This window comes from Mesoplodon densirostris, chromosome 9 (genome assembly GCF_025265405.1).
Source record: "Mesoplodon densirostris isolate mMesDen1 chromosome 9, mMesDen1 primary haplotype, whole genome shotgun sequence".
Classification (NCBI taxonomy): Eukaryota; Metazoa; Chordata; class Mammalia; order Artiodactyla; family Ziphiidae; genus Mesoplodon; species Mesoplodon densirostris.
The window spans coordinates 102,351,213-102,368,080 of record NC_082669.1 but is presented as its reverse complement, the minus strand read 5'-3'; the positions used below and the strand labels follow the sequence as shown (position 1 = coordinate 102,368,080).

The window sequence follows — 16,868 nt, the reverse complement described above, 5'->3', positions numbered from 1 at the left end:
AGCAAAAAACCACGAAGGAAATTTTAAAATAATTTTTCAACCATAAGCATTAGATTCACCAAAGATCAATAATCAAGTATTACATATTTGGCACACAGTAGGTGCATGAGAACATTTATTGAATAAATGAACCCACCTCAGCTATTACAATATAAATATAACTTAGTGACTCATATCCTGGGGAAATATAGATTCACAATCAGTATCAAGAATAAGTTAATAGCAAGGTACGAAAAAACATGAAAGTTTAATGTGGACAGACTTTCAAATGAAGGCCCTTAATATATAGAGGAAAACGCTGGGTTATTCAAGCAAGACATACTATGAATAAGGAGGCAATCATCAAAAAAGAGAAAAAAAAGGCAATCAGCAATTATAACAGATGTCACAACCAGTGATGGAAATAAAAATATACTTGTATAAGGCAGTAATTGAGAAGTCTGTAAACACATGAGCCTTGACGGGCAAATATGAAAAAGAACTGTTATAAAAGAGATCAGCTTTTGTTTCCTAATTGAAGTTAGAAGAAAATGGTTTAAGAATGGCAAAATCCTCACAGCCTCACTACCTAGAGAATAATAACATTTATAAAAATTATTTATAGTCACTAAGAAAGTGGATTTAAATATTTTATCCCTTTTGTAATTCTAGAAAAGAGATCATCCACTAGACTGGGGAAAAAATGGATATGCAAATCATCTGAAAATGGATAATCAGATGCATGGAGAATGAAGTACCTAATTATCTAACATGTGGGGGGATTTGGTTAATTTATCTGAGGTCTTTACACAGTTATCTGTATTGCTAAGCTCTGTATTGCTAAGCTCTTGTCCTTACTTACGTGGCTGCTGTGATGTCTCAATAATCTAGCAAGCGGAACCTTGAGAAGGGTTATAATAATTATGGCAACATCACTAAGCTGACATGAATGGAACACTAACCCAGATATTGGTTCACTTCTCTAGATGAGCAACTTACTTATGTGCTGGTTTCCAACCTGTTTTTTTATTAGGTTGGATGAAGACCAAATGAAGTTTTACCCTTCCCTACCCTATGCACACCCTGGTTCCTAGGTTGAAAACAGAAGCCCAGGGAGCCAGGAGTGTAGGGAGAGGTACCTTCATGATGAAGAAGAGGGTGATGATGACGACAACATTGACTTTTGGGTGGATCCACACAGCTGACTGGCCCAGGCTTTCAGGGTCGCCTACATGCTTTACCCACGTGTTGTTGTCAAACAGGGTACTGATGGCTTCACGAGGCATCAACTGTGAGAGGAGGAAGCAAAAGGGAGCAGTTCTCCAGGGATGTTGGGTACTTCCCTTTTTTTAAGAGAACCAATTCCCCAGTTTCGTTGTTCAGGGGACACTTTTGCTTTTTTTCTCAGGGAGAGAGTCTATCCTGGGGCAAAAGCACATACGCTCAGAAGCCTGAGGGACACCTGTGCTCTTTCCTCTTTTCCATGTGGCCCCATCCTGGCTTGGTCCCAGTCATGTGCTCAGTGACCTGACTCCCACCCTCAGAGGTCACCCTTGGAGCTGACCTCTCCAGCCATGAACTGTCCCATTCCTGGTGGAAAGGTAAAGGCGGCGATGACAAAGGTAACAATTCCAGGATAGAGCAGGCGGCTGAAAAAGAAACAGAATTCATCCTCACCCTAATTTAGCCAGGCCACAGTGGACAACCCTCTGGACTCTGGTAAGCCGAAGTTTTACTGGAGTCTACTACAGGAAAACTGGAGTCTGCTGGAGTCTCAGGCCATTAGAGCATTCTCTCCACCAACAAGCAATCTTTAAAGGGAAAACTGCACCATTCATCCCTGGTAGAGTATCAGGGCTTCTATATTTTATCACAAGCCACCTAAAGGCATTTAACGCCTTCCACAAAGATTAAAAGGGAGGAACTCTTGGAGAAACCAGAAGGCAAACAGGTAGGGCAGAAGAAGGCGGTGACTCACTGCTTAGCCAGAAACTGGCTGAGGGCCTTGTGCTTCCGGACACCGAGCATGACTTGGCGATGCAGGTACACAAATACAGCTCCCAGGAAACCACAGCAAATCCTGAGGGTGTAAGTTATGCAGAAATGATACCCTCATCCCTCGGACCTGGCCACCGCAGGGAAACAAATACCAGGCACACACCTTCCCTTTCTACCCACCTCCCCCAACAATTTACACTTCACCCACACCAACCCCACCTTCCCAGCTTGGGTCCCTTCCAATGCAAAGCCACGCCCCAGCCCTGGTTCCCCACTGTCCTCCAGAGCAGACAAACCCACTGACCCGATGGCTGCGAAGGCTGGGAGTTCCTGCAGGTCAAAGGGGAAATCCATTCGGAAATTGGTTCTGAAGAGAGCTGTGATGGTGACTATAGGATGGAAAGGCCAAGGATTATGGTGGGAGCATCACAGAAACGCACCAAGAAGGAACCAGGGTCATAAGTTTTAAGGATTAAAGCTTCCTCCCATCCCAATGCCTCCTCTTCTATTTGATTTCCTTTTTCTAACACTACTGGCTGAGACACTCTCCCCTATTCCATGACCTGTATCCTTGCCCTATATATACCCTTGGGCCTTGGTCTCACTTTCCAAATGATGCCATCCACTCCTTTTCTGCACTGCCCCACAGAGCTTCCCTCCACGCCCCATTACCAGCCTCCCTATTTCACGCTGCCTCCACCCCAGGGCTCCCCTGTTACCAGCATCCTTGTTCCACACAGCTAGCACTCGGAAAACAAAGGCGCTGAAGGTGGCTGCAAAGAATCCTCGCCAGTAGTTCCTCACGGCAAAGTAGGTAGAGGTGACCTCGATGCTAAACAGCACTCCTGTAGGGGCAAGGAAGGAGGGTCAGGTGCAGACAAAAGTGTGAGGCTCTCTCCCACACTCCCACCCCGTGGACCCAAGGAGCTTTTGCTGAAACTTCAATCACAGGGGGAGCAGAACTGGGAAGTGATGATCTCTTAGAATGTGCCATGCTCTAAACCATATACCTGCTCATGCTAGCAGTTTTTTGCAGGCCAGGGATGTGGTTCAACAAGATACAGAGAGGATTGGAAATGAGGGAGTTTAACCCACAAAACCTGAGGGTCAGGTGGTCGTGCCCTCTCCATCCCTTAGAAAGCAAGGTTGGGTAGGATTCACAGTTGTCTGGTATCCACGGGGATTTGAAAAATTTCTGCAAGAAAAGTTACAGAAGAGAAAGCTTCCAGAGCAGGTGCTCACCAGAGCACCAAGCAGAGCTCAAGATTTACAGGGACTCTCCTTAACACCCCCCTCAATCTCTCCTCCCTTCTCCCATGCACCACGTACCATGCAACTTTTAGGGAAGAAATAAGAAAAATGAATAGGAAAGGGCTTTGTGAGAGGTGACAATACTCAATATTGCAAGAAAGGAAAGAGGATTCATCCACATTTTAAAAAAATTAATATTAAAAACCTGACTGAAAAGGACCAAATCCAGGGGGAAAACCAAGAGGCAGAAGAAGTTATAAACAATTATGCTTAAGAAAGGTGGGTGATGATCCCCGGTCAGGGAACTAGATCCCACGCGCATGCCGCAACTAAGAGTTCGCGTGCCGCAACTAAGACCTGATGCAACCAAATACATAAATTTTTTTTTTTAAAAAAAAGAAAGGTGAAAAAAAAAAAAAGAAAGGTGGGTAAGGTAGAAGGAAACCTAATTAAGAGTCCTAAGTTGTACTGTTTCTGAGAGTAGTTGCTGGAACACAAATCAGAAGGTAAATAGATAGAAAAATAGCAAGAGTTGGTGGAGACAAAGTAAGGAAGCTAATAAGGGTATAAAAGATAGACTTAACAGATGCAAAGAGGGCTTCCCTGGTGGCACAGTGGTTAAGAATCCGCCTGCCAATGCAGGGGACACAGGTTCGAGCCCTGGTCCGGGAAGATCCCACATGCCGCTAAGCAACTAAGCCCGTGTGCCACAACTACTGAGCCTGTGCTCTAGAGCCCGTGAGCCACAACTACTGAGTCCACATGCCACAACTACTGAAGCCCGCGTGCCTAGAGCCCATGCTCCACAACAAGAGAAGCCACCGCAATGAGAAACCCGCGCACTGCAACGAAGAGTAGCCCCTGCTCTCTGCAACTAGAGAAAGCCTGCGTGCAGCACCAAAGACACAAAGCAGCCAAAAATAAAAAAAGGGGAAAAAAAAAAGATGCAAAGAAAATAGTCTTTAAACATACCAAGAATCAGGGAATAGGCTGTGATTAGATGCAAAGAAAAAACTTACAAGAGAATTACCTAACACCTAGCTAAGCCTCATTTTTATCGGAAATGAAGAAGGAAAACAAGGAAATGCAGCCCATAATGAGATGAATGGAGAAGAGGCCCAGACCTAGGAAAGCCCGTGAACTAGACAAGGTTCGTCTCCCCTTGCTCTCTGCGAGAACGGCTGCTGGCCAGCCCAAGACCCCCAGCACTCTCCTCTGTAGGTGACAGTCAGAGATGACAGAAAGTCATTTATGCCAAGGGAGTGTGGTTACTCCCTCGTGGAGGAGCTGCTGCATTTGGACAGGACTCCTCGTGGTTAGCTCAATGGCGCCTTCTCTGGGAAGGTATCCCCGATCCCCCTCCGCGGGTAAAAACAGTCCTTTCCTTACCTTGTTCTCTCGGAATTCTGGACTATCAGAGCACTTAGCACTTTCAGGTATAGTTATTTATTTACATCTCTGAGTTCCCCCAGAATTGAAAGTTCCTTGGAACCCCACACCTAACACAGTGCCTGGTACATAATCAGGGCTCGAGGCTTGTTTCATGGATGCACAGAAAGGAGAGGAACGAGAGCAGAAGAGAATAGGTGGCGGGCATTGCAGGAAGCAGGGAGTCTGAGGGGCGGAGCTTTGCTAACCACCTCTTGCCCCTGCTCCCCAAATCCTGTCAGGTAAGGCAGCTGTTTCCTTGGCCTAAAAGGAGGATTTGACACAGTGGGGAGTCAGGTAGAGCAAGTCTTTTTCTTTCTTTCTTTTTTTTTTTTTGGCGGTACGCGGGCCTCTCACTGTTGTGGCCTCTCCCACTGCGGAGCACAGGCTCCGGACGCGCAGGCTCAGCGGCCATGGCTCACGGGCCCAGCCACGTGGGATCTTCCCGGACCGGGACACGAACCCGTGTCCCCTGCATCGGCAGGCGGACTCTCAACCTAGGCGCCACCAGGGAAGCCCCTCTCCTTTTCTTTACCAGTAACAAAACCAAAGTCGGCTTTGATTTGTCGGATGTAAACTATCCAGCTCATGAATAGTTTACGACCCGTTTTTGAAATCCTGGGCTAGATTTTCTTTCCTGCGATGTGGTTCTGGGACACCTTCTCTAACAGTCTGTCACTGTGTACTTCGGAACGAGAGCTCATTTTCATATTCGCCTGAGCCAGACAGAAAATGTGCTGCTAAGAGGAAACAAAGCATTAAAAACACAAACAGCATTTGGAAACTCTCTAGTCTCCTAGGTTCCGTAATATTGTTCTCCTTCCCACCCTGAAGGCTCCTCTCTGCCTTCTCCCTGGAGCCTTTGCCTCTGCCCAGCCAGCGCCTTGTCCTTGGTCTCCGACAATGGCTACTCAGACACACTTTCTCAATCTCATTAATGCCCATGGCTTCAACTACCACCTCCATGCTAACCTACTGGTTAACAAAGCAATGATTTCAGCTCAGTTCCTGAACTTCAGACTCACCAAGCCAGCTGCCTATTTGATATCACTTGGAGACGCCACAGGAACTTCAAGTGCAATGTATTAAAGTGAAATGTATCAGCTCCCCCAGACCTGTTTCACTTCCTATATTCCTTTTTTTTTTTTTTTTTTTTTTTTTTTTTTTTTTTTGCGGTACGCGGGCCTCTCACTGTTGTGGCCTCTCCCCGTCGCGGAGCACAGGCTCCGGACGCACAGGCTCAGCGGCCATGGTGCACGGGCCCAGCCGCTCCGTGCCATGTGGGATCTTCCCAGACCGGGGCACGAACCTGTGTCCCCTGCATCGGCAGGCGGACTCTCAACCACTGCACCACCAGGGAAGCCCCCTATATTCCCTATCTTGCTTGCAGCATCACTATCCACGCCGTTTCCCTCGTTATAAAATTGGAAGTTAGCGTAGATTCCTCCTCCTTTCTTACCTTTCACATCCTCACATAAATCAGCCACCAGGTCCCATCGATTTTATTTTCTATCACCCATATATATCATCCTGTTCTCTATCTCTTCTGCCTCTGCCCAGTTCGGTCTCTCATCATCTAGCATCAGGACTATGACAATAGTCTTCTTGTTAATCTTGGATAAATCCTATTAATCCACAGGCCAGTTCTATCCTGCACAGATCTGCCGGAGTTGGCCATGTCACTTCCTTATTTGAAATTCTTCCATGGCTCCCCTTCACCCGTGACAACGTTTCCCAAAGTCAGGTCCATGAGATACTATGAGTTCCATAAGAAGGTCCTTGCAAAAAGAATTCTGTGGGAAATGCTACACTTGGGATATTCACAATACATGTCAGCATATCAAACGTTCTGATAACTCTTCCAGTTTAAAAAACTACCTTTTGAACCCAGTATTTTCCAACTTATCTTATCTTGGAACACTGTTTACAGGTTATGTCTGTTAACACCATGAACTGTGTTCCATAAAACACATTCGGGCTGCTTCTAGCCTAGAGAATGAAATCGACATTCTTGTGCATTTCCTACTGGGACCTTCATGATTCAGCCCCCACATACCTATCCAGACTCATTTCCAGTCATTCCTTCCCCTGTATCCTCTAGAAATGCACATATATGTTAATTTTAGTCCCTTACATCTTGACTTTGCAAGGCTGTCTCCTCTCTCTCCAGAATATCTTCCTTGCACTTGGCCCAGGCTGCCACTGGGACGCTTCTTGAGTGAACTGTGATGGTCTGCTTGCCTTCCTGTCTGCCCTTTCAGCCGTGGGTACCTGAGAGCACAGGAACCAGCACAGCGCCCAGAGGGCTCATGGCAGAGGGCACATATGGAAGCAAAAACATATTTGCCATTTTAGCCAAACACTGAAGCAAATTTCTTTCATCGGTGCAAGGAATTAAGAGTTGACCATATAGTGAATAAATTATTCTAATACTGATTTTTTTATTTTAGAATTAGTCTATGTTTATAAAATAAAAGCAATCAAGTAATGTTATCTTCAAATTCTTTAATATTTGCCATTTATTACAAACATCCTGAAAACAGCATGTTAACTTTTCAATGCTTAACATTTTCTCAAGAGCCATGTTTTATCTGTAACTTTTCTATTTGCCTCTCCCGTTCTCTACACAGGATCATGAAGAACCTTCCTCATTCACCCCAGAAATTCCAGTTTTATGCAAAAAGTTCATATTCTCTTCACTCTAAAAGAATCTGATTAAAAACAAAAACAAAAAAAATGCTACCTTTCTAAAAATATTCTTCAGACCTTCTGGATTTGTAAGGCAAAAGACCAAATAAAGGTGAAAGCGGGTATAAATGCAAGTGGGAACATTTAATGTGTGCAGAAATTCAAACACACTACCCTTCACTGGCCGGGGACTATGGCTTTAATGACAAGAGCTGACAACAAAAGTGCAAACAGGATGCCAGCTGACGTGTTCGCTGACATCGGTGCAGTGTCAGTTCAAGTGAGCGTGGTACATTTTCATTAACTGTAAATGTTTATCCATATATCACTTCTGAGCCAAGTCATCTTAGTTTCCTGAAGACTCCTCTAGGAATGGACTGATTACATGTTCATAATTGCAAGATACCTCCAACAGCTGGTGCGTTTAAGAAGCATATGCCTTTCCTGCAGTTTTGCTTCTCAGATTGTCAACATGGTGTCTTTTTTATCACCAATGAATCCAATGTGATCTATATAATCCTTGCTCTGTTAGTCTGGTTATAACTGTTATCAATGAGTAAATAAACAGATACAACAGCTTTCTCTGACCACGCCCACTTGTTAGTTATTCAGAACAAGGACAATAATCTGAAAGGTTACCCTTTGTCTAACATTAGTAGAAAGAGCTAAACTCAATCTTAAATTGCTGCCAAGGAAAAACGACACTGTAGTCCTCATTTAAAGCTGATTATTGGGACTTCCCTGGCGGTCCACTGGTTAAGACTCCATGCTCCCAATGAAGGGGGCACAGGCTTGATCCCTGGTCGGGGGACTAAGATCCCGCATGCCCCAAGGCGCGGCCAAAAAAATAAAAATAAAGCTGACTATTAATCTAAATAAGGTCCACCTAAACTTCTGTCCTTAACAACATACAACCAAAGGTAAGTCTTCCCTTGGAGAAGAAAATACATAGAGATGTCAATTATACTTCAATTAAAAACAACAGTGACAGGCTTCCCTGGTGGCGCGGTGGTTGAGAGTCCGCCTGCCGATGCAGGGGACACGGGTTCGTGCCCCGGTCCGGGAAGATCCCACATGCTGCGGAGCGGCTGGGCCCGGGAGCCATGGCCGCTGAGCCTGTGCGTCCGGAGCCTGTGCTCCGCAACGGGAGAGGCCACAACAGTGAGAGGACCGCGTACAGCAAAAAAAAAAAAAAAAAAAAAAAAAAAAAAAGAATTATTCAAGAGGAAAAAACCAAGAGGAACATCCATAGAAGTCCCCTGTTAGAAGATGTAATACGTGAAGGGCAAAAATATCCAACAATACCAAGGGTTTTTTTTTTTTTTTTTTTTTTGCGGTATGCGGGCCTCTCACTGTTGTGGCCTCCCCCGTTGCGGAGCACAGGCTCCGGACGCGCAGGCTCCGGACGCGCAGGCTCAGCGGCCATGGCTCACGGGCCCAGCCGCTCCGCGGCATATGGGATCCTCCCAGACCGGGGCACGAACCCGTATCCCCTGCATCGGCAGGCGGACTCTCAACCACTTGCGCCACCAGGGAGGCCCTACCAAGGGTTTTAATATAAGTACGGGACTCATAAAGGCCGCCTCGGTTTTCCTTCCTGGCTCTACCACTTATTAACAGGATGACCTTGCTCAGGTCACTAACTCTCTCTCTCTCTTCCTTAATATAGATCTCATCCAGCTTTGGGCAGGAAGGGATGTAAAGTCCTTAGAACATTGCCCGCGCATAGTAAATGCTCACTAAAAGCTATTCTTGCTTGACTCGTGTTTTAACTGCTCATACTCGAACTTGGGGATGCTGACAAAAACTGTTTTGGGAGCAAGACCAGGCAAGTGGACAGACGTAGGCGGGGGTAAATCACTTGCCTCCAAGTGGTGTCCCAAAGCAACAGCCGACTCCTACTGCACAGCCCACGGTCAGCATGTCAGTGTAATAGTATGGCTGCTACTAGGGGAGACACAGACAGGGAGCCAGATGGGAAGGATGGGCAGGGGGGCAGAAGAGGAAAGGAGAACAGGCAAGGGTGGGGAATAAAGAAGGAGCGGCTTAAGTCACAGGGAATCACAGTGGCCCCGTCTCCCCCCTGCGATCCCAGGCCAAGAGAAACTCAAGTTAGTTTGGCAAACAGGAAGTGATCTCTTAGCACAAGGCCAAACATAGAAAATGAAATCAATGTTCGGCAAATACATGGGAGGAAGGTCAGCCAATAAATGGTCACCAGAGAGGGGCTGGAGATGGGGACAATCAGGGCAAGAAGTGTCAATAGCAAGAGAGACAGGAAAGGACTTCCGACAAACAGCACCAATAAAGCCGGCAAGAAATAGCCACCAGCCTCAAAAGGACAGACAGCTCTCTGGTAAAAAAAAAAAAAAAAAAAAAAAAAAAGCGCGGGTGCCTGGAGTCCAGGGCCTGTGATCCAGGGTCACACCCTGAAGGCCCACCCACCAGTCCCTTCCGCGAGCACGCCTGTCCACCCCAAAGCTTGTGGCAACCGCTCCAACCCCTCGGGCCACCGGGGTAGGGAGGAAGTGGGACTTGCCTCCGACAGGGGCTGCAAAGCAGCATCCCACGCCCACCGCGCAGGCCGACACCAGATCAAGCTGCCCAGGCAGTCTGCAACAGAGAAGCTCGCGGACAGGGCGGGTGGAGCGCTGGGGCGGGGGAGAGCGCACGAGACGGGGTGGAGGGGCAGGAACAACAAAGGGACGGGGCGGCACCGGAGGGGAACTGACACCCGGGCGGCTGAGGAGCGGACCACGTGCCGAGCCCCGACGCGGGGGCAGGGATGGGAGGTGCGTCAAGGAACCGGCACAGGCTAAACAGCGGCATCGCGTGGCTGGAGTAGGCGGGTGGCGCCACGTGTGTGGGGACGAGGGAGCGTGGGTTAGCGCAGTGCCCGGCTCAGCATCACGGCCAAGGCAGCCCTGCCCCACCCGCCAGCGCGCACAGCCCCAGCTCCTTTTACCTTCTCAGCCTTACCTCGTACACCCCACAGAGCACGGACATGAACTTGCTGAGGACAGCGGCGCAGATGCTGGCAATGTGGACAAAAGGGCCCTGGGAGAGAGGGCGGGGGACGAGGGGTCAGGGGCAGGGGGCCAGATGGGGGGCTTGGTGGCATTCTTGGACAGACATTGGTTGCTCCAGGCACTGTACCAGGGGCTGGAAATACAGACGTGAGCAAGATAGAGGTTCTGCCTTCGCAGAGCTTCATCCCAGGGAGGAAGCGGGGTGATACGCCAGCATATTATCATTTCAGAAAATGTCCCCCGCTCGCCACAACGAGAGAAAGCCCCCACGCAGCAACGAAGACCCAACGCAGCCATAAATACATACATACATACACACATACATACACACATACATACATACATACATACATACATTTGTTTCAAAAAAGGGGGGAAAAAAAGAAAATGCTAGGGGCTAAAAAGAAATTGAGGGAGGGTCAGAGGAGAGAGACAGGAAAGCTGAGGGTGGGATGGGGAAGGTCACAACTGAGTAAGGCCTTGATGGAGATGAGGCGTGAGCCGCTGAGCCGCATTTGCATCGGGAAGAAGAGTGTTCCAGGCTGAGGGGACAGCAAGTGCAGCAGCCCCAAGAGGGGGGCAGGCTCCTGCAGTAGAGTGGCAGGAAGTGCCTGTCACTCAAGCTCAGGGAAGGAGCCTGATCACCATAGTCCCCCTAGGCCCCAGGAATAAGTGTGGACTTCATTTTAAGAGGAACGGAAAGCCATTTGAAGTTCCTGACCAGAGGGCAGACATTCCTGATTCCATTTTGAAAAGATAACTCTGGCTGCAGGGGTGGGGGGGGGCGAGAAGGTACAGGAACAGAACCTTGAAAAAAAACACAGCCTCTTTTAGGTCTCAGTTTTCACAGAATGTGTCTGGATTGTCTTTAAGGCCGTGGTTCTCAACTGGGGGAGATTTTGCCCCCAGGGGACATTTGGCGATGTCTGGAGACATTCTGATGGTCACAACGGGGGTTGGCGGGAGGGAGGGGGGAGGACTGCTGCTGGCAGGTAGCGGGTAGAGGCCAGAGAGGCTGCTAATCATCCTACAATGTACGGGACGGCCCCCCAGAACCAAGAATTAGCGGCAAATGCCAACAGTGCCCAGGATGCGAGATTCTGCTCTAAGGTGCTCCCAGGGCTGATGAAGATCTTCCCATGTATCTCTCCTCCGGAATCCCCATGGTCCCACGCTGCCCCCGGAGCTCCCTCTAGACTCAGTGCTGCCCTCTGCCTGAGGACCTGCCCAGCTCACCCCACAGTAACTGGAGTCCTACCTCTTTCCCCACAGGGATGCCACTGCCCAGCCCCGCAGTCAGGGCCACAACCTTGGCCACGAAGGCCTTGAGGGTGAGATATTCCTTCAGGACAACCCCGCGAAGTATTGTCTTCATTTCAGGGATTCCAGAGCCTAAAAGGGTTTTTAAAAAATGATTGTGTGCAGGTTCAAGCTGGAGGTTAAAGGTAGATGGACATCCAGATAGTGGACATGGGGGTGGGGCGAGAGGTCTATGGGGGGAGGACAGTAGCAAAGCAGCGAAAGGACTGTCAGGGGCGTGGGGGAGGGAGGGAGGGAGGGGAGCGCGGGGTCTCCAGGCCAATGAGATTCTGCTGGATTATGTTGATGGCATGATGGGGTAGGATCTGGGAAGTTCTCACCGACAGCCTGGGGAGAGATGAGGTGGCAGAAGAGGGCACTGAAGAGGATGAGGATGAGTGGGAAGGTGACCCAGACCAGGAACTGCAGAGGCAGGTTGGGCTGCATCTGGTAGTAGGTCCACTTGTAGGCTGCAGAGACAGGCGTCTGGGCTTAGTCCTATGTGGATGGCATGTTGCCGCCATCCCACACTTGCGGCATGGAACAGCGTGCTAGGAGTGTGCTCCAGCCATGGCTATCCCGTTTGACCTCAGAAATGGCACTGTTCTCATTTGACACGTGGGGGGGTCTAAGCTGGGGGATGAGACGTGATCCGTTCAAGTTCCTACCACTTGTAGGAGGTCAAGTGGGCGCCAGTGCAGCAAACCACACTCTGTGTGCGCATCATTAGAGGCTGTGGCGCACCCAACCACCCCGGTTAACCCGGCACTGAGGGGCTCCTGGGACTCCAGGTGTTTTCAGTTGCCTGAAGTGAAAAGTCCTAGGAGAACTAGGACAAGTTGGTCACCCTGTGAGAGGGTCCCCACAGCTTGGCTGGTAGCAGGTGGGAGGGGCAGAAAAAAATGGATCCGGGTCTGGGTCTGGTCTCATCCTGGGCCAGAGCTACACCTGATCTCCTCTGTGCACCATCCTCCTCCCAAAGCCCCCCCAGCTTACCCTAGGTCGAAACTCTAGAACAACGGCTGTATGGGGAGGGCTGAGGGCAAAGGGCCAGGTTAAACCTACCCTGAAGGGTTTTGGCACTGACGTAATCCATGCACCAGCTAACCAGAGCCATAAGCAGCCCCAGAAGCAGCAGAAAGATCCAGTCTTCCCCTAATTTTCTTCTCACCACGAGTCCCAGACGGTGGATACAACCTAGGAAAAGAAAGTAAAGAGGAGCAGGTGACCAGTCACTACTGTGTGTGTGTGGCTGAGGATGGGAGGTGCAGGGCCCTCGGGGTCTTGTCTATACGTCTCATTCCCTGAGTTTCTCCTCACCTCTCTGCCCTTCAGAAGGCACCAAAGTCCAATTCCCCACTGGCTACTTGGTTCCTTTCTAAACCCTAATTTCTTGGGGCTGCGTGGGAGGGATGGTGGGAAGGCAGAGTGAGAAGGACCTGGGAGCCATGTCTTCTCCTTAATACTTGGGGGAGGGCTTTGGCGTGCGTGGGGGGATGGTGAGCCAGAAATATGCAACAGGTCTTCTGAGTTAGTGTCCTAATGCCTGTACCTCCTTCCATTCCACATTCCTTTATTCCCCAGTCCCCATCACCTTGACATTTAGAATAGTGTCCCTCATCCATGTTGTCCATGGAAGCACTGGAGTCCATCGTCTCGGGCATCCCCGTGTCCTGCTCCTTGTGTGAGAACTGCGCTTTGTGATGGCCATAGATCTGGACAGAGGGAGATGGGAAAGGTCTGACTTGTTGAAGAGTTAAAAGAAATAGAGGGAAGCATATAGATCCACAGATAAAAGAAACAAACAGCTTTTTATTTATTTTATTTTATTTTATTTTATTTTATTATTAGCTTCTTCTTTATAACAAAGTGAATCAGTCATACATATACATCTGTTCCCACATCCCTTCCCTCTTGCGTCTCCCTCCCTCCCACCCTCCCTATCCCACCCCTCCAGGCGGTCACAAAGCACCGAGCTGATCTCCCTGTGCTATGCGGCTGCTTCCCACTATCTTTCTACCTTACGTTTGGTAGTGTATATATATATGTCCATGCCTCTCTTTCGCTTTGTCACAGCTTACCCTTCCCCCTCCCCATATCCTCAAGTCCATTCTCAGTAGGTCTGTGTCTTTATTCCTGACAAACAGCTTTTTAAAATCCTGGGTGTTGAGGGCCTCGGGCAGGGTCACTGTGAGGTCATCCGTGTCCTCCACTCCCCACTCTCCATCTGCACTTTTCCCACTCCTCACCCTTGTCTATCCATCCACACCCTTGCACGTCTGTAGTCATCTTGGTCAATAGCAGCCTGCATCAAGGGGACCAATTTCTACTCTGAAGTAGGGATACAAAAACGGTGCTAAGGGCTTCCCTGGTGGCGCAGTGGTTAAGAATCTGCCTGCCAGTGCAGGGCACACAGGTTTGAGCCCTTTTCCGGGAAGATCCCACATGCCGCGGAGCAACTAAGCCCGTGTGCCACAACTACTGAGCCTGCACTCTACAGCCCGCGTGCCACAACTACTGAAGCCCGTGCCCCTAGAGTCTGTGCTCCACAAGAGAAGCCACCGCAATGAGAAGCCTTTGCACCACAACGAAGAGTAGCCCCTGCTTGCCACAACTAGAGAAAGCCGGTGCACAGCAATGAACACCCGATGTAGCCATAAATAAATACATACATACATGCATACATAAATGTATTAAAAAAAACTGTGCTGATACTGGGCATCTGCATCAATTACACGTTTTTGTGTCACTGCTTCCTGTCTCAGCCTCTCTCTTGTTTCCCCAGACTCCCTCACACTGATGTGGATGGGGTAAGGAAAGACTAGCAGGTGACTCTTCATTGCTCTTGGCCTTGGTGTGTCTAGCTTTAATGAGGCCCCTCAGATGCCCTGGAGGCTTAGAGAAAGCCCATCCACCTCCGCTTCCTGTGCTCAAATGCACAAACTGGACCCAGCCCGGATAAAGCAAGTCAGTCCACTTCCTCCTGAAGCAGAGCTTGCGTGTTTGGGTGTGTGTGTGTGTGTGTGTGTGTGTGTGTCTGTGTGTGCAAGGTCTCTAACTGCCCCACCTCCACTGCACTAACTACGTCCTCTGGAGCCAGGGTCAGGCCAGGCCACGTTGCTGCTTCTGGGAGAGCCTGGGTGGAAGAGATCTGATTTCACAATACAAGAAGTAGAGTTTATGCCTGAGTCCTGGACAGGCACGCACTAATACCCTGCTCATGGCTCTTTCGTCTTCTGGGATGAGGTTAGTGACTGGGAGAAGCCGTGTTTCCCTCTGTATCCTACCTGGCCCCCGAGAGAAGACATTACCCACAGGGGGCCAGCACACGGGCTGCCTCAGCCCCCTTGGTTCCCAGGCTGGTGGAGATGAGAAGAGGGTGCTCCATACCAAACCTGGGCTGGGAAACACTGAAAGAGCCGGATCTGTGCTGGCTGGACCAGTGTGCACCAGTCGAGCAGGGCTGGGAGGGCAGGGAGAAGTCAAGACTGAAAGCATTCGCAGTGTCTGGATTCCTTAACAAAAACACCCGTGTGTGTAGGGCTGGGGCTGGGGCTGGGAGGATGGATGAAATGATGCTGACAAAATACTGATAACTGATCATTGGGCAAGGGGTACTTGGGCATTCATTACACTGCTCTTTCTGTTTTTGTATAAGTGTGAAATTTCCATAATAAAATTTAAACAGAGAAAAACTTAAGTCCAAACTCCTCTTCTTTGCTTTCAGGGCCCTTTGGAGCCCAGCCCAACCCTACTTCCCAAGCCACCTCAGCATTCCTTTCCAACAGGAAGCTTCACGCTAGTGTACCTGGTTTCCTCAGTCACTAGAAGGTGCCGTAACTGCACCTTTACTCAAGTTGTCATCCCACCCAGACTGCCTACACGGTGACAGTGAGCCCAGAGCCATGAGGAGAGGTCTTTCTGTCCAGCCCCACACAGCGTTCTAGGGTCCCCTCCTCCAGGAAGCCCACTCTGACTCACCATTGGAGCCTCTGCTGGCTTTTGTGTCCCAGTCCCCACCTGATCCTCCGGGGCTGCCCTTACCCACCACCCTCGGGATGGATCAGGACTGAGACGTGGATCCTCTTGACCCCCAGCGCTGAGCTCACCAGCCCAGGCCAGCCCTCAGTTTCCCAGTCCTGTCTAGACCCCATAAACTAGAGGAACCACAGTCCACTCCCTCGTTGGCTAAAACGCTTTTAAATCTTGATTTCCTGGTCCTCCTGAGAGGTTCTATCCTGTCTCTCTCTGCATGCACATTCACTGGCTAATCCTAACCTGTGTATTTATCTGCGACCAGCTCCCAGCCTGTCTTTCAGCGGTGCTCATCCCATTGCCCTTTCCTAGATGTCTAGAAGCCCTGGAGGATATTTATCCCTGGACATCCCTGATTAGTTCACGAGCCCCTCTCTCTGGGTACAGATCTCTGTACCCTTCCAGGTGCCTGCCACTTCATCGGTTCTTACTTAATGAATCCTCCCACCTGAAAGTTTGATTATATTTCTTCTGCTCATTTGACACTGGTCTATCTTTGATCACTGAGATGCAATTCAGTCCATTTTCTCCACTCATCCCAGCTCTTCTGCCTTCTGCAGAAGCGCTGATTTGTGTGTGTCCTGCCGAGGGTGGGGAGGGAGAAATCCGGCGGTGTCTGCGCGCGGGAGAGGGTGTAAGGACAGCTCAGGCACACAGAGCTGTGGTCCCCTCGGCCACTCACCTCGTGTGGGTTATGTAAGCAGGAGCTCGTCATGCATGTGTGGCTTTGCCCTCTTCCCCCAGGATTCGGGGCTTCTGTTAGTAAAGCTTGTGTTAAAGTACCCGTGTATCTCTGTATAAGGAGCTCACAAGGCTGAACCCAGACCTTTGAAGAATGTTCATATTTTGAACACATGACCGCGTACTTTTTCAAGTTAAAAAGATCACAGTGCTCCCTCTTTCCACCTGATTCCTCTTTTCCCCCAATCCATGGCACCACCGTCTCCTCGAATCCACCGCCCCCTCCCCTTAGGACTTTACCTGTGTGGGGCGGGCGTTGGGACGGGGGCCTGCATCCCTCCGGAGCCTGTGCTGCAGGTCCCCACTCTTGGAGGGCAGTCCGTAGCTGGTGCAGTGTTCAAAGGGCATGTACTGGTACTGGGGGGCGCTACCCCACCAGGTGGGCTCGGCCCCAAGCCTCTGGGACCCAGATGGCTCCAT

At 49.6% G+C, this 16,868-nt stretch overlaps 1 protein-coding gene across 1 annotated transcript in view; it reads right to left on the bottom strand.

The window, feature by feature from the left end:
• The window catches only part of CLCN1 (chloride voltage-gated channel 1), a 34,491-nt gene extending 17,623 nt beyond the window's left edge, over positions 1-16,868 (bottom strand). Inside the window, exons 1-12 of the mRNA XM_060107683.1 lie at positions 16,689-16,868; positions 13,267-13,387; positions 12,738-12,869; positions 12,014-12,142; positions 11,632-11,765; positions 10,324-10,401; positions 9,210-9,288; positions 2,697-2,822; positions 2,282-2,366; positions 1,958-2,059; positions 1,544-1,628; positions 1,119-1,268 (exon numbers count right to left, since the gene is read on the bottom strand). Of these exons, the coding sequence (XP_059963666.1) occupies positions 1,119-1,268; positions 1,544-1,628; positions 1,958-2,059; positions 2,282-2,366; positions 2,697-2,822; positions 9,210-9,288; positions 10,324-10,401; positions 11,632-11,765; positions 12,014-12,142; positions 12,738-12,869; positions 13,267-13,387; positions 16,689-16,868 (1,401 nt within the window). The remainder of the gene's footprint in view (positions 1-1,118; positions 1,269-1,543; positions 1,629-1,957; positions 2,060-2,281; positions 2,367-2,696; positions 2,823-9,209; positions 9,289-10,323; positions 10,402-11,631; positions 11,766-12,013; positions 12,143-12,737; positions 12,870-13,266; positions 13,388-16,688) is intronic.